Below are 18,370 nucleotides of genomic sequence, written 5' to 3'. Positions count from 1 at the left end.
GCTGTACTGGAAGCATGACACTGGCATCTGCTCAGCTTCTGGGGAGGCCTCAGGGAGCTTTTACTCACAGCGGAAGGTGAAGTGGGAGCAGGTGCATCACATGGTAAAAGCATGAGTGAGCGAGCGAGCAAGCGAGCAAAGGGAGGTACCATACATTTTTAAACAATCAATTCATGTGAGAATTCATTCACTACTTGAGGACAGCACCAAGGGGATTTCTTGAGAAATCCACCCCCGTGATCCAATCACCTCCCACTAGGCCCCACCTCCAACACTGGGGATTACAATTCAACATGAGATCTGGGTGAAGACAAATATCCAAACTATATCATTCACTGATCCACAATGCCATTTCTCATGTGTATCAAGATGTCATTATATGTGTAGGTTTATTTTTAGGCTCACTGTTCTGTTTCCTTTGGTTTGTTTCCCTATCCCAATCTCAATGACCATAGCTTTAAAATAAATCTTAATGTCTGCTAAGGCAGGTCTCCTAACTTATGCAGTAATGTATAGTAGTTCCCCCTTATCCTCAGTGGATGCGTTCCAAGACCGCCAGTGAATGCATGAAACCATGGATAAGTACCAGACCCAGTTGCCATCAATCACAACACGTTTCTGTTGATGTGTTACACCCACAAATTTAATGCCTTTTCTATTTTAATTAAGCACTTACCATGTACTGTGGTGGTAACTTTTGCAGTTGGAGATGTGATAACGAAACTAGCATTAATTTCTTTTTCTTTCCTCACAATTTCATGGATAGAAGATTTATTCTTACTGTGTAGATCTTGGCAACCTCAGCATACGATTTTTTTTCTTTCCGTATTAAGTTGAAGACTTTCACCTTTTCACATAAAGGAAGCACTTTATGATTTGTCTTTGGCATATCTACTCTTGTACTTTGGGGACCTTATTAAGTCAGATAGGGGCTACTTGAACACAAGCACTGCATACTATAGCCGTTCATCTTTTTTTTTTTTTTTTTTTTTGAGACGGAGTCTTGCTCTGTTGCCAAAGCTGGAGTGCAGTGACGCGATCTTGGCTCACTGCAAGCTCCGCCTCCCGGGTTCACGCCATTCTCCTGCCTCAGCCTCCCGAGTAGCTGGGACTACAGGCGCCCGCCACCATGCCCGGCTAATTTTTTGTATTTTTTTAGTAGAGACGGGGTATCACCGTGTTAGGCAGGATGATCTCGATCTCAGTTGATCTTAGAACGCTGCTAAGTGACTGCTGAGCAGGTAGCGGGTACAGCGTGGATACGCTGGACGAAGGGAGGATCCACATACCAGGTGCAATGGCAGGAGATTTCATCATGCTGCTTAGAGTGGCACGCAGTTTAAAACTTATGAATAGTTTTTCTATAATTTTTCTTTTAATATTTTTAAACTATGGTTGACTGTGGGTAATTGAAGCTGTGGAAAGTGAAACCATGGATAAGCGGGGGCTACTGTATGACTATTCTTGGTCCTTGCTTTTTCCTTACACCGCGCGCGCGCACGCACACACACACACACACACACACACACACCGCCGTCACCTCATGGAAATATACATACAGATACAACCATCAATAATAACTAAATTAACGTAGTTAAGGAAAGTATAATACTCAGGTCGTATCTTAGCTAATGTTTTCCGGTATGCTCACAGTGGAGGCATTTTCATGGCAGTTAGATAATCTTTGGGTTAAGTTTAAAGATTTCATGCGTAGTTGAGGAGTCAAGCATTATTCAAAGAGACTTTACACGTCCCTTCCTTCCATTCCCAGAATGTTTCACTTTTTTCTTTTTTTTTGAGACGGGGTCTCACTCGGTCACCCAGGCTGGAGTGCAGTGGAGCGGTCTGGGCTCACTGCAACCTTTGCCTCCTGGGCTCAAGGGATTCTCTGCCTCAGCCTCTGGAGTAGCTGGGACTACAGGCAAGCACCACCACACACGGCTAATTTTTATATTTTCGGTAGAGATGGGGTTTCACCATGTTGGCCAGGCTGGTCTCAAACTCGAGCTCAAAGCGATCCACCCGTCTCCGCCTCCTGAAGTGTTGGGATTACGGGCATGAGCCACTGCACCCAGCCCTGTTTTGCATTTTATAATTGAAAATGTTCAAATGTACACTAAGCAAAAATAGTATAATGAACTTCCAGCTTAATTAATTATTCATTTTCAGGTTTCATTTATCTCCCCACAACACGCATGCATTTTTGTTTTGTTTTGTTTTGTTTTGTTGCTTTGCTAGGGTGTTTTAAAACAAATACCAGAATTTATATTCTGTCATTTCTAGGTTGCAGGTCTTAGTGTTGGCAAATGCCCCAAGGGAAGTCAGGGTTTCACACTAGCTTAATATTCTTCATTCTCCCTTGCTCATTGATTTTGGCCTTTGAAGGATTTTTCTACTTTCTTGTCAATTTAATTATCTAGCATTTGGCGGCTTATATAATGAGAGGACTTTCAGACTATTTAATGTATCATATTTGCTGGAAACAATACCATGATTTATTTAAATAGTCCCCTGTTACTGTCATTTAATTTGTTTAGAATTTTTTGCTATTATGAAAAAACAGTGACTACACATATTAGAATCTGTGTGTACATATTTATATACTTGCTTAGGATGAATTTAGGTGGAACTGTAGGATCAGAAAATGCTCATTGTTAATGGTTTTTGATTACTGTTATCAAGTTGCCTACCAGTAATAGATCATATTATACTTTCACCAGTGATGCATAAGAATCTGTGTTACTCACTCCCTAACCAATTAACAGAGGTCGTTACTGTTTTTTCCAGACTTAGCCAATCTAAGGTTTTAAAATGGTGTATTCTCCTTTTATTTTTAAAAATTCTAATAGAGTTGACACAGTTATTGGCTGTTGGCTCATGTGTGCCTATATGTGTTTCTTTTCCCGTTTTCAGGACCATTTGGTCTCGTGAATGTTTTCCTCCACTTTGACTTGTGTCATAGGAATTCATGGCTGCCAACAATCCAGGGCAATTGCCTGCCCTTATCTTTTATAGATATATAAAGAAATATTTGCACATGAAATCCAATGTCTAGGTTTCCTTTTATAGAAAGGGGAGAAGTGGGTAAGTTACAGATAAAAGGCAGTTGGGTGTGTTTCTCATTGTTATAGCTGGTTTTGGTACCTGGGGCTCATTATACTGTTGTTTGTGTTTTTTATTTGAAGTTCACCATAATAAAGTGCTTTTTAGGATAGTTGGCAAGAGCTACCAGTTGATATTTTTGAGTTTTATTTTTATGTCTAGCTAGGAACAATAATAAATGTTAAATATGTTTCTCTAAGCCCAGCGTAACTAAATTTTAACTTTTAAATGAATAGCTTTTTAATTTTAATTTTAATTTGTACCAACTTAAATGCTGCTTAATACTTACTGACTTAGTCTTATTTTCTACTGATTTCTCTTAATTTGTTTTTAAAGAATCCCATAGGAAGGATAAATCTGGCTAATTGTACCAGTCGTCAGATAGAACCAGCCAACAGAGAATTTTGTGCAAGACGCAACACTTTTGAATTAATTACTGTCCGACCACAAAGAGAAGATGACCGAGAGACTCTTGTCAGCCAATGCAGGGACACACTCTGTGTCACCAAGTATGTATTGGACTATAAATATTTCGATCAACTAAGCAATTGATTGCCCGCTATGTACACTATGTACTTACCACTAAGAAATATCAGAGATGGTCCTTGACGTTGAAAAGGGCACAGCCTTAGTGAGAAAACAGAACATACACAAAGCAGTAAGTGAACCATCTATAATAACTAAATTAACGTAGTTAAGGAAAGTATAATACTCAGGTCGTATCTTAGCTAATGTTTTCCGGTATGCTCACAGTGGAGGCATTTTCATGGCAGTTAGATAATCTTTGGGGTAAGTTTAAAGATTTCATGCGTAGTTGAGGAGTCAAGCATTATTCAAAGAGACTTTACACATCCCTTCCTTCCATTCCCAGAATAACCTCATGTAATCAGATGACTCACAAAAACAGTCTCATTCTATTCTGCAAATTTCTGGATGGAGATTAACAGAATAAAACTTTTGGGGGTACCCCTTTTTTAATTAACCCTGAGCTCAAGTGTAAGATACAAAGGTTTATTGCTAAGATTCTGAGATAGGTTTCTTTGCTTGGATGCCTAAGAGAAGCTTGAAGACCAACTTCAGTGTACAGAGTTGTCATTAGGTACAAAAGTTAGAATTTGGTAAGATCTTTAGTAATTAGGCTGTTGCTGGATATTGCCGATGGGGGGAGATTGGTAGGACTAGCTTTATGAGTTTCTAATGTGAAAATATTAGAAAGCTACAGGAGACACGATACTAAAGTAGAACAAAGTTGCCCAGAGACTGCCAATTTGTTTTAAAATAGCTGGATAGAAGACTCATTTGTTGGAAAATTTTGATGTCTAGATTACTTTCAGATTTATTCATTTTAACTCATTCATTCTTTCAGGGGTCTTCTATGCAGTGGTGGAATCAGACAGGGCAGGACAGGCAAAATGGATTTCTAATCATTTTGTTTGATAGCGACCTGTCCATGGCCATGGTCAGTGGAGGAACCAACCAAAGTGCAGTATCCAGATAGTTCTTAACCACAGCAGCCCACTTCAGCCATTTTGAATATCACTCACATTTTTTGTATAACCTTATTTTTCACTGGTTGCATAAACTCTCTTAGACTTCTCTGTAGACCTTCCCCTGTGATTAAAAAAAAAAATAGCCAGATTACATGTTACTTTAATTACTCTGTGCCTCATTTACTTGTGGTCTTTCTTACTATAAAATTATAACTTGGATGGGTACCCTTCGCTCAAGCATATGAGAGTGGTACATTCTCAATTCAGTCTTGGCTGAGTCTTCAGCTTTGCTTGGTGGCCTAAATTTTATTTAACTTTTTTGATGGTGAGAATATAAACATTCTGCAGTTCTGCATTCTCCTTTGCCTTACTGAACTGTTTCCTTACAGGGCCTTGGGCCTTTTGGACTTAGGCCTTTTACTTGAATTTAATGTACCTCATTTTCATTTCTACTAACTAAGTTTGCTGTCAATGCTAACGATTTATCTTCTAATCTCTACTGCATACTTCAAAACAGAGACTACACATTGAAACCAGAATGTTTTATCACATGGGGAGGCAGTAGTTACAGTGGAGCTTTGAGGTCAACAGATTTAAGTTTAAATCCTGACTCATCAAATGTAACTATGGCAGGTCACTTAACTTTGCTGGCCCTCTGAAATCTTCTGTGTCAAAAAGGAAAAATAAACTCTACAGTGACAATAGAGTTTTTGTTGTTGTTGTTGTTGTTGTTTTAAGCCTCTTGAACCAGAATAGGTTCACAGAGACTTCAGACAATAGAGATGAATGAGTAAACACACTTAGCACAGTTTCAAGTACATGGAATGAGCTTAACAAGTGGTGGCTATTATAAGTGCAGTACTTTCTTCATTGACTACTAGAAGGTGATAAACTCCACTTACTCATATTTACACCATTTCTAGTACAAATGGGGAGAACTTATAAAGTTGTAGAATGAGTGCAATGTAAAAACCTAATGGCTGGCCGTTCCCTAGAAGGATGTTCGGGCTATAAGTTAGGGAATCCCCCCTTCCTTACTCTGGCCTGCCCCGTCAACTAGTTATTCTTTCAACTTGTAACTAAATATGGATGCAAGGAAAATATTCCTAATATGGACAGAGAGGTTAGGATAGACAAAGTTTTAGGATCTTTAGATAGTTTATTATAAATACCATGTTCTACTAATATAGTAGGACAAATCTAATGGCAGACAGTGCAAAATAATATTACCTGTAGAGCCAGGTGAAGGATCGTGAGTCTGTCATTGCAGCTGTTGGGGAACCTGACTCTGAAGATTATATTGGGAGTGCCTATATTCAGGGAGTGCCTATATTCAGGCCTTTGGTGCTCTTGCTGAGAAGTTGCCCACACTCAGTGGGTGTCCTATACTATCAGGTTACCCAGGCCACACACTACCTGTATAAAACACCTGTTGGAAGCACCATCCTTTACCAAGTGTAATTAGTGTAAGTTAGCATCAGTTAACCAAATGGGATAATTTTCCTCTGTTTTATTTGGAGATGCACCTCACTAAGTGGCTCTGGATTAGCATCTATAAAAGGTGGTTAAAGGTAATTCATTTACTGATTTATTTAGTCATTTTTTTCCCTTGCAAGAGTACATGGGGGTATGGAATCGGGGGAGAAGAATTCTGACCTCTTTGGTTGGTTGTTCCTGTAGGAACTGGCTGTCTGCAGATACTAAAGAAGAGCGGGATCTCTGGATGCAAAAACTCAATCAAGTTCTTGTTGATATTCGCCTCTGGCAACCTGATGCTTGCTACAAACCTATTGGAAAGCCTTAAACTGGGAAATTTCCATGCTATCTAGAGGTTTTTTGATGTCATCTTAAGAAACACACTTAAGAGCATCAGATTTACTGATTGCATTATATGCTTTAAGTATGAAAGGGTTTGTGCCAATATTCACTATGTATTATGCAGTATTTATATCTTTTGTTTGTAAAACTTTAACTGATTTCTGTCATTCATCAATGAGTAGAAGTAAATACATTATAGTTGATTTTGCTAAATCTTAATTTAAACGCCTCATTTTCCTAGAAATCTAATTATTCAGTTATTCATGATGATTTTTTTTTAAAAGTAAGAAATTCTGAGTTGTCTTCTTGGAGCTGTAGGTCTTGAAACAGCAACGTCTTTCAGGGGTTGGAGACAGAAACCCATTCTCCAATCTCAGTAGTTTTTTCGAAAGGCTGTGATCATTTATTGATGATGATATGTCTTGTTACTAGGGTACTGAAAAAATGTCTAAGGCCTTTACAGAAACCTTTTTAGTGATGAGGATGAGAACTTTTTCAAATAGCAAATATATATTGGCTTAAAGTGTGAGGCTGCCTTCAAAAAAGAGATGTGGACATAGGAGGCAATGTGTGAGACTTGGGGGTTCAATATTTTATATAGAAGAGTTAATAAGCACATGGTTTACATTTACTCAGCTACTATATATGCAATGTGGTGCACATTTTCATAGAATTCTGGCTTCATTACGGTCATTATTTTTACTGCATAGCTTACAGACTTAGCATATTAGTTTTTTCTACTACAACAAGTGTAAATTGAAAAATCTTTTTATTAAAAAAGTAAACTGTTATGAAGCTGCTATGGACTAATAATACTTTGCTTGCCAAAGTGTTTGGGTTTTGTTGTTGTTTGGTTTTTTTTTGGTTCATGAACAATAGTGTCTAGAAACTCATTTTGAAATTGGAAAATTATTAAGTCATGTATCACCTTTAAACGCCTTTTTTAAATTATAAAATATTGTAAAGCAGGGTCTCAACTTTTAAATATACTTTGAATTTCTTCTCTGAATTATTAAAGTTCTTTATGACCTCATTTATAAACACTAAATTCTGTCACCTTCTGTCATTTTATTTTTTATTCATTCAAATGTATTTTTTCTTGTGTATATTATAAAAATATATTTTATGAGCTCTTACTCAAATAAATACCTATAAATGTCTAAAGGAATCAGTTGTTTAGGAAGCACTGTTTCAGTGTGTGGTATGGTTGCTCTGTGTCCCTGGGCTGGGAGCTTCTTGTGGGTACTGTGCTGACAATGTCTCATCCATCTTTTTCTCTCTACCCAGTTTGGCTTATTGTGTGTTCTTAGGGCTGCTATTGAATGCATAAGTGAATGAAGGATCTAGCATTTCAACTGAATATGGTAATTGGATGTGCATTTGAGGAGAGAGAGTATAATTTCCAAGTCTTTAGCAGATACTGAATGGATGAGTGATATCATCAGCCAGACAGGGAATAGGTTTGATGGGACTGATAAGAAGGTCCCTTGTATTTATTTATAGACTTGCATTTATTTTTGAGTAGGCCTTCAAAGGGCACAAAGCATGGTACAAAATTCAGAATGCACAAAGAAGGTAAAGTTAAAAAGCAAGTCTTCTCCCACTGTCATAACTACTTTTACCAATGTTTATGTCCTGCCAGAGGACACTACACATGTTGCATAGAAATATTTATATTCTTTTGTTCATAAAAATATTCTATACATACCCTTTATTGTAAGTTAAACAAAAAGTATAACAGTATTCCTTAGAGATCATCTTAATATATAGATAGTATTTATAAAATTCAACTTTAGAAGAAATTTAGTGTAAGGTGATTGTGGGACCTCAAGCTAGAAATACTCCGTAAACAGTAGAAAATGTCACCCTGAAGATTTTCAGTGTCATCTGCCTAAGGGGGATTGTTGAAACTATTGGAGTGAATAAGATCATCCAGGGAATATGATGTGGGAAGAGAAGAAAGAAAAAAAGGAACACTGTTCTTTTTTTTTTTTTTCTTTTTTTAAACAGGGTCTCACTCTCTCCCCCAGGATGGAGTGCAGTGGCACAGTCTCGGCTCACTACAACCTCTGCTTCCCGGGTTCAGGTGATTCTCGTGCCTCAGCCTCCCAAATAACTGGGATTACAGGCACACACCACCACGCCCAGCTAATTTTTGTATTTTTAGTAGAGATGGGGTTTCACTATGTTGGCCAGGCTGGTCTTGAACTCCAGACCTCAAGTGATCCTCCTGCCTTGGCCTCCTAAAGTGCTGAGATTACAGGTGTGAGCCATTGCGACTGTCCTGAACCCTGTTCTTTAGGGGAAAAGTAGAAAAGACAAGTCTAATGATTGTCTTCTATGAAAGAAAAACAAGAATGGTGTCTGGTGAGACCAAAGAAGAAAATATTTTGACTGGGTATGGTGGCTCACGCCTGTAATCCCAGCACTTTGGGAGGCTGAGGTGGGTGAATGACCTGAGGTCAGGAGTTTGAGACCAGCCTGGCCAACATGGTGCAACCTTGTCTCTACCAAAAATATAAACAATTAGCTGGATGTGGTGGCACGTGCCTGTAATCCCAGCTACTTGGGAGGCTGAGGCAGGAGAATCACTTGAACCCAGAAGGCAGAGGCTACAGTGAGCCGAGATTGTGCCACTGCACTCCAGCCTAGGCAACAGAGTGAGACTGTCTCAAAAAAAAAAAAAAAAAAAAAAAGATTCTAACCACAGAGTCATAAAGCAGAATAAAGACAATGTGAATTGAAATTTGGAGCAGTCAGTTGAACAAAATGGTTCAGATAAAAAAATCAGGTTATAAGAGTATCTGTATAGAAAAAGAATGACAGAATTGATTGCATTAAAAAAATCTGATAAATATCTAAAGTTAAAACACTAAGCGACAAAGGGAGAATATTTACAACATATTTAATAAGGCATTGATATGCAAAAACATAAAGAGCTCCTATGCAACTGTGGTGGCTCATGCGTGTAATCGCAGCACTTTGGGAGGCTGAGGTGGGAGAATCACTTGAGGCCAGGAGTTCAAGACCAGCCTGGGCAACATAGCAAGACCTTGTCTCTACAAAAAAAATGAAAAAATTAGCCGAACATGTTGGCACATGACTAGTCTCAGCTACTTGTGAGGCTGAAGTGAGAGGATTGCTAGAGCCCAGGAGGTGAAGACTACAAGTGAACTGTGATCACACCACTGCACTTCAGTCTGGGCAACAGAATGAAACCCTATCTCTGAAAAAAAAAAAACTCAAAATTAAAAAAATAAAAAGAACCAACAAGTGGTTCATTGTTATCGCATTGGGAATTAGGTAAAAGAAAAACAAAAGAGCTCCTATGACTGGCTGTCTGTGAGCATTTGCTATGTGCCAGGCGTTATTCTTGGTGTTTTACATGCAGTATCTCAGATCATCTTCATAAGACCTTATCAAATAAGCACTGAAGCTAAAGTTTTGGTCACTTTTCTGAGGCCCCACGTTGAGCAAGTGGCAGACCAGGATTTGCACTCAGTCTACTCCAGAATCCACATACACTCTGATGTTTCTCAAATAAATAAGAAAAAGAAAATTTAACCTAAAGAAGAGGGGCAAATAGTATTAGCAGGAATTGCATACACAAATTCAAAGAGCTGGCAAACATGTAACAATAATACTAATAAAAATACAGATTTAAATGGCAATGGGTTGTTGGCCCACAGGTGGTGAAACTATAACCAACATTACTGAGAAACTTACGCTCTTGGTGGGAATAGAAACTGAAACAGACTGCTTGGACGGCAACTTGGTAACTTCCAGGAATCTACTAACACACAGGATCAGATTGTCAAATCTGACTTCCATGCATCAGAGATCTTACTCATATCAAGCTTTCCTCATAGTTTCAAGGACACAAGGAATCAAAAAGTCCTGGCAAAGCAAGGAGAGGCCTGCGTCATCCTGCATGCCTCCCAGGCTCTCGTTCCCACAGGAGACACCTGCTCTGTGGCCCAGGGTAACAGATGAGACCTCAAGGGAGGTTTGCGGTCCTCTCACTCAGCAGGGAGGCCTTAGGTATGGAAACATTGCATTTTATACCCTAGGTGGTATAGTTTTGGTGACTCTCTTAGGAGTCTTGTCTCACAAATCCATAAATTCTAAGTTTATTTGCTGTAAGCAACCCTTAACCAGCCATATCCTACTAAGCACATTCCACAGATAAAGAGTTCTCTCAGCAAATACCATTTGTCTATTTACTAGGAGATTCAGTTCTTAGGATGTTTACCAGGAATTTCCTTTACTGAAATCAAAGGCCAGCTGTGCTAACTCCCCACTTCTCAGACAAGCTTGCATGTGAGCAGAGATATATATAAAAGGATGATCATTACAATACTATTTTTATCTATCCATCTTCTATCTATTTATCATCTATCTATTTATTGAGACAGAGTCTCTGTCACACAGGCTGGAGTGCAGTGGTGTGATCTCAGCTCACTGCAACCTCTGCCTCCCTGGTTCAAGCAATTCTACCTCAGCCTCCAGAGTAGCTGGGATTATAGGTGCCTGCCCCCATGCCTGGCTAGAGACAGTTTTTAAAGGGAAAAAAATAGAAACCAATAGTGAAAAAATGAATAATCTGCAAGCCCATTAGCAGGAAATTCTGGTACATTTTTCCTACAAGACACCATATAGTGGTCAAAAAGAATGAAGCAAGTGTTTATCTATATATTGACTTGGAAAATTTTCCAGAGCAACTTATGGGGGAATGGGATATACCACACAACATGGAGCCATGTATGTAACACAGATGCACATAAATAGATAAAAGTGTGAAAGAAACCACATGAAGTACATGGGGAAAAGGTTGGGAGCAGTGTGGGGTGGAGGAATGCTTTGACCTTTGACTCTGTTTTTAGAGTATTTGATATGTTTACAATGAGAGTATTTTCATATATCACTCATGTATGTGGGCTTGTGAACACTTCAAAAATAAAATCAAAATGAAAAATTGAGTGAATGGAAGACCAAATAGAGACTTCAGGATATTGGATTGTGAAGAGAAAGGCCTAACTGGGACAATAGTTTGGTGGGAAAACATTCAGGGAAGGATATTGTTGGGACTCAGAAAACAATACTCCAAAAAGAAGGTCTCAGAAGCAAGAGTTTTTCTCTGATCTTCTCCCACCCTCCTGTCTCTCAGTCCCATTCTCCGCCAGGGATAGCCATGGAAACTAGAGCCCCTCTTCCCCATGGTGAGTCATGGAAACAACAACCTCTTTTCTCCAAAGCCAGCCACAAAACCTAAACATATTTCTCTAACTTTCCCTTTGCCTTTCTGTATAAAACTGGCCGTAAAGAAATGATCTGACCTACCTTGTTTGAGTGTAGGTCATGAGACCCTTATTCCAGACCGGGTCCTGCTCCATACCCAGAAGGAAGGAACGCAGCTCAGAGATGCCAAGAAGAATCTAGACAAGCCTTGCTGGCTTTCCCTGCACAGTCTATTCGCATTAGATCTACCCTTTTTGTCCAACTTCTACACAGCGGTCAATGCTTTGTTGAACCTAAGCATAAAAATGGCCAATTTCTCTGGTATTTTTGTGTCTTCATTCTGAATGCCCCTGTGTATACACATTAAGTAAATTTGTATGCCTTTTCTCCAACGAATCTAACTTTGTGAGCTGATTTTTCAGTGAGCCTTCAGAGGGCCAAAGAGAACTTTCCCCTAGACCCCAAGTTCCCCTTAAAATTATTTTTAATGATAAACTTAATTATTTTTAGCTGATGTAGTAAGCAGGGTACAGACTATGCTACTATAAAAAAAAATCATAAAAAAAATAGAAGAGGTAAAACAAGACAGAAGTTTCTTTCTCATAGGACAGTCCAAAGAGAGGGGACTGATTCTGGGCAGAAAGATGGTTTTGAGCCTTGAGGGTGTCCAGGGTCCAAGGTCCTTGTCCCGGACATAGCCTGGCATGTGGCCCTTGTCCTCATGGCCAAAGAAAGCTCATCTGTATTACATCCATGGTCCATCTATCAGGAAAGGGGAAAGTGCAGAGCTCATTCTCAGTCATTTGGAGATTAAGACCAAGAAAATGTAGTCTTTAGGTGAGTGACCACAACCCCTGTTGAAATTCACCAGGGTTCTACTACACAAAGGCAAAATATGGTGCATTCAGGGGACTATCAGCAGGCCTTACCACTTCTTCTAAATCCTTAAATTTTGTTGAAAGCAAAGATATGAAAACCACCTAACTTGCAAAAGGATTTGTTATTCTGCCTTTAGGGTCCAGGAAAACCAGTATTTGGACTGTCCCTTTTCTTTTAGTATTGGGAGGGTTTTACATCCCAGGAAAGCGACTGTAGAGAGTTAGGCAGAAAGCACGCCTTTCCTGTGTAAAGTGGGAGTAGAGGGATGACATTGGGAAGGCAGTGGGGAGGGAAAAAAGAACACCTCAGGCAATTTGGCTTATTAAACAGGAGGATGGCAAAGTGGCTTCATGCGCATGCGCCCTTTAGCAAGTCTTCGGCGCTCACGGGCTTGTGGCTGCCCAGATCTAGGACATTTGATTGTAACTGGGCAGCTTAACTTCAAAATACATTTTAAAACATTTTTTCTTTTTCTTTTGGGTTTCAAGATATACCCCGGAAGCATACTGCAGGAACATTTTCCCTAAGCCTTAAAACAGACTCCATGTCCCTCCCTTTCTCACCATATATACTCCCTTCACGTTTATCCAACGTTCTGCTAGTGTCTAACTGTGTGCCTTCTTAGAAGTTCCAGAGGCTCATCTTGAGACAGACACAGGCTGGAGACTCAGCTGCAAAATTCCAGAGATTACTTCAAGATGGCTAATTAACAACCTAGTCATTGTTGAGATGACACCAGCCCAAGATCCAAGCAGACTGGAACCCAAGATAACCACCAGGGGCAGACATTGTTCTCAGCACAATCCTTGCATGCCTTCCTTATCAAGGTTTCCTTTTTTAAACTCCTGCCTTCCCTCCAAAAAATCAAAGTGGCTGCTTTGGATGGGAATATGGCCACTTCTCCTTTACTAATTTTGGTTAATAAAATCATTTTCTTTCCACCAGACCTCGCTCTTCATTAGACTCTGCAAGTGATGAGCATGCAGACCTGCCCTGGGTTACATGGTCATGGGGTGCAACGTGAAGGTGTTTACCAAAGGGCAAATCAGGAGTGTCCAGAGTACATGGCAACACCTCCCAAGCATTGAGCTTTCATGCTCGTTTCATTGTCAGGACGTCCTTGAGAAGGAGGACCACTGGAGCCACAGCTGGAGGGAGTATTGAGTAGCGATGCTGCCCTTCCTGCAGGCAGCGAGGTGTTCGCTTTCTCATGCTCATGTTTAGCTCGCCGTTCTCTCCTTCCTTAGAGAACTCAAGTTTCTCATGTCTTTAACCGTATCTGTATTTATTTACTTGCCAAATTTATATCGACTGTATTTTCTCCAGTACTTTCTTTCCTCCAGTTTTGTTTTGGAAGTTTTGCTACCTATAAGCACTACTCACCTTACTGAACTACTTTATTAGTTATAATAATTTTTCATGGTTCTTTTTGGTGTTCAGAGATACCAACTTCAAATAATAATAATGTCTGCACCTTTCCAACATATGTATCACACTTTCTAGTTTTGTTCTCCCAGAACAATATAATAGTGGTGAGAGCAGGCATTTCTGATTTAGTAAGAATATTCTAGTATTCACTATTAAATATAATGCTAATTGTTCACTTGACATAGATCTTTATTGTTTGTTATATAAAGGAAATTTCCTTATATCCCTCTTTTTCTATGGCCAGCTTCCAAATTTATAATCCAGATACAAAAATATGACATTTCCCCTAAAAGGAAAAGTATGAACCACATTACTTCATAAATTGATGCCAGTTTGTGTCTGTGCTCTGGAAAATTTTAGATTTCAGACAATTTTTTTTTTTTTTTTTTGAGACAGAGTCTTGCTCTATCACCCAGGCTGGAGTGCAGTGGCTCAATCTTGGCTCGCTGCAACCTCCGCCTTCTGGGTTTAAGGGATTCTCCTGCCTCAGCCTCCCAAGTAGCTGGGAATTCAGGCATGCACCACCACGCCTGGCTAATTTTTGTATTTTTTAGTAGAGACGGGGTTTCACCATGTTGGCCAGGCTGGTCTCAAACTCCTGACCTAGTGATCCACCCGCCTCAGCCTTCCAAAGTGTTGGGATTACAGGCGTGAGCCACTGCACCCAGCCTGCTTCTTGAAGATGTTAAAGACTTGCCTCTAAAACAACCTAACCTGGGTACATGTTTTGCAGATAGTTTGTGTATTCGTTATCTATTCCTGGGTAACAAATTACCCTAAAACTGAGTGGCCTAAAATGACAACAACACATTGCATGTCACAGTCATTATGGGTCAGGAATCTGGACTCCACTCTGGTTCAGAGTCTGTCACAGGGCCACAATCAGGTGTCAGTCCTGGGACTATAAGTCCATCTCAAAGCTCGGCTAGGGAAGGGTCTGCTTCCAGCTACTTGTCTGGTTGTGGAAGGATTCAATTCCTCACACCATGTTAGAACGAGGACCTCAGTTCCTTGCTGGGTCTTGGTTGGAGGATGCCCTCAGTTCCTTACCATAGGGGCCTCCCCATAGGGCATGTGGTAGCTTCAATAGAGTGGGCCAGCGAAAAGAGTCGAGGGAGTACAAGCAGGATGGAAGTCATGTTTTGCAACCTATTCTTGGAAGTGACACCCCATCACTTTTGCTATATTCTATTTACTAGAATCAAATCACTAGATTAAATCATGCTCAATTGGAGGGAATCACTGGGGGGCATTTTAGAAGCTTCCTACCAATTGTATTATAATGTTTAATTCTTTCTGTGTTTCTTGGCTCATATAATATTTCTACTTCATTTCTTTAAAAAAATTTTTTTTGAGAATGCAGTGGCACTATCATAGCTCATTGCAGCCTTCCTGGGCTCATGGGATCCTCCCCACTCAACTTCCCAAGTTGCTGGGACTGCAGGTACACTCCACTGCACCCAGCTAATGTTTATTTTTTATTTTTTTATAGAGATGGGGGTCTTGCTATGTTGCCTAGACTGGCCTCAAACTCCTGGTCTCAAGCAATCCTCCCCCTCAACCTCCCAAAGTGCTAGAATTGTAGGCCTGAGCCATCATACCTGGCCATATTTCTAACTCTTAAAGAGATTTGGTAATTGATCTATCTCTAGACACTCATTCATACTTCAGACTTTTAAATGTAAAACTGTACATTCGGCTGGGCACTGTGGCTCACGCCTGTAATCCCAGCACTTTGGGAGGCTGAGGCAGGTGGATCACAAGGTTGGGAGATCGAGACCAGCCTGCCCAACATGGTGAAACGCTGTTTCTACCAAAAATAGAAAAATTAGCTGGGCATGGTAGCATGTGCCTGTAATCCCAGCTACTTAGGAGGCTGAGGCAAGAGAATTGCTTGAACCTGGAAGGCGGAGGTTGCAGTGAGCTGAGAACATGCCACCACACTCCAGCCTGGGCAACAGAGCAAGACTCTTCCTCAATAAACAAACAAACAAACAAACACACACCAAAAATCAAAAACAAAACAAAACAAAACCCAGAAAAAACACTGTACCTTCTATTTTCAAATAATTTTTAAAAATTGCTTTTGTTTTTGTTTTTGAGACAGGGTCTCCCTCTGTTACCCAGGTTTGAGTGCAGTGGTACAATCATGACTTGCTGCAGCCTTGACCTCCTAGGCTCAAGGATCCTCCTGTCTCAGGCTCCTAAATAGCTGGGCCTTCCAGTGTGCTTCACCACGCTTGGCTATTTGTTTTTGTGTTTTTTGTGTTTTCCAGCCCATTTTCTCCCTATTGTTCAGGTTGGATACTTTTTTTGTCCTATCTTCCAGTTTACTAATACTTTTTTCTGTTCTCTTCATTCCGCTGAAGTAAAAACATCCATAGAGTTTTAAATTCTGATTATTGTATTTTTCAGTTTGACATTTCCACTTGATTCTTCTTTGTATCTTCTACTTCTTTGCTGAGACTTCCCATTTTTTCATTTATTTCAAGCGTGTTTGTTTAACAGTTGCTCACTGAAGCATTTTTGGGATGGCTGCTTTAAAATCCTTCTCAGATAGTTTCAACATTCGTGTGATTTGGCACCCATCAATTGATTCTTCTTCTTCAAGTTGAGATTTTCCTGGTCTTGTATAAGTGATTTAAATATTGTGCAATGGACATTGAGGGTATTATGCTATGAAACTCTGTATTTTATCTAACCTTGTGATTTAGTAGGTCTCCTCTGACATTATGCTGGTGGGAGGGAGGGGGTCTTGCCTTATTTCTGTCTGGTGCAGGGTGAAAGTCCAGATGCCATTGGCCCTTGAGGAGGCGGGGCTCCTTGTTAGTGTCAGGTGGGTGGGAATGGGAGTCCATGCTCCCACTAGGCCTCTGTTGGTAGCACCCAGGCTGGGAGAGAGGCATCTTGCCAGTGTTCCTCAAGTAATGTTCACTGCCAACAAGGAGGAGAAGGAGCGGACGGCAGTGAGACATCCGACTTCCCATTGAGCTCCTCTAACACTGGTAGGTGAGGGGAGCTCATCACCACTGGGTAGGGTTGAAAGTCAGGATCCCAAGTGACCTCTAGTGACTCAGTACGGGCTCTTGATCCCTGCTGTCAAGGGTAGAAGTCTAGGTACCCCACCTGGCCTTTGCTGACATGAGTGGGGGTAGGAATGTGTATTTTTCTGTGGTGTTTGACTGGACTATGGTGATTACTGTTGCAAAGTTTTCTGTCTTGCTGGGCTGCTTCTTTTCTGCTCCTTTGGCTAGAGAGTGCAGGCTTCCCTTGGGGGCTTTTCTTTGTCTGCTGCCACTGGGTTGTCAACTTTGCCAGCATCCAATTCAAGATAAAGCATGCAATAAGAACACCCAGAGAAATCACCTATAGGATGCTACATATGCAGCATATAGGCTTGAGTATAGGTTCCTTGGGTCTCAAGGTTTCTAGAGGGCTTTCCTTTTTCTTTCCACCTTTCAGTCTTCTAATGTTTGTTTTATATATAATGCCCATGATTTTAGCTGTACTTAGCAGGGGGAATTGGGAGAAGTTTTTCTACTCCGTCTCGGACTTGTTGATTGAAGTTTAACAGTTTGTAATTTCATGGGTTCTCAAGCACTTCTTGTGGGATTTACTTATGTCACTTTAAATGACCTTTTCTGTTATGGAGTAAATTGTTTTGTTTTGTTTTCTTTTCTTTTTTTTATTGAAACAGGGTCTCTGTTGCCCAGGCTAGAGTACAGTGGTGCGATCTCAGCTCACTGCAACCTCTGCCTCCTGGGCTCAGGCAATCCTACTATCTCAGCCTCCTGAGCAGCTGGGGCTACAGGTGCACACCACCACACCCAGCTAATTTTTGCATTGTTTTGTAGAGACAGGTTTTCGCCATGTTACCCAGGCTGGTCTTGAACTCCTGAGCTCAAGTAATCTGCCCACCTCAGCCTCCCAAAGTGTTGGGATTACAGGCATCCCTGGCTGTAGCTATAAATTGTTTTCTTTAATCAATTCTATCAAGAAGTGCTCCAAAAGCTGTGCGTTGTTTTTAACTGCCTAGGCAATATTTGGTAGATTACTAGTAAGGTTAAGTATCTTTCACATGTGTTTATTGGATCTATGTATTGCTTTATTTGTGAATTTCAGGTTAGTGTCCTTTGTCCGTTTTTCAATTGTCCTTCTTATTTGACTTATATGTTAGGGATATTAGTATTTGGTTGTATGTGGTTGCAGCTATGCTCATCTCCTTTACAAGCTGTGCATTCTTTAGCTACAAATTGAATATTTTATCACCTACCACATAGATCTGTTGGGAGCATTAAATAAGACTATGAATGTTAACTCCTCAGACCAATAAGAAGGCAAAGAGTAAATTCCCAGTAAATGGCAGTGATTATTTATTGTGGAATTAACTGCCCAAGGAGATCTGGAGACAGGCA

The 18,370-nt window shown here is 40.2% G+C and overlaps 1 protein-coding gene across 2 annotated transcripts in view; it reads left to right on the top strand.

Moving 5' to 3' along the window:
- ANLN (anillin actin binding protein) overlaps positions 1 to 7,578 on the top strand; it is a 64,609-nt gene extending 57,031 nt beyond the window's left edge. For both annotated transcript variants that reach the window (XM_025378138.1, XM_025378137.1), the window contains 2 exons: positions 3,439 to 3,611; positions 6,273 to 7,578. In XM_025378138.1, the coding sequence (XP_025233923.1) occupies positions 3,439 to 3,611; positions 6,273 to 6,396 (297 nt within the window). In that variant the 3' untranslated portion in view covers positions 6,397 to 7,578. The remainder of the gene's footprint in view (positions 1 to 3,438; positions 3,612 to 6,272) is intronic.
- The last annotated feature ends 10,792 nt before the right edge of the window (positions 7,579 to 18,370 follow it).

This window comes from Theropithecus gelada, chromosome 3 (assembly GCF_003255815.1).
Source record: "Theropithecus gelada isolate Dixy chromosome 3, Tgel_1.0, whole genome shotgun sequence".
In the NCBI taxonomy this organism is placed as follows: domain Eukaryota; kingdom Metazoa; phylum Chordata; class Mammalia; order Primates; family Cercopithecidae; genus Theropithecus; species Theropithecus gelada.
Note: the sequence above shows the minus strand (reverse complement) of the source record. Positions and strands in the feature narration are given on the sequence as shown.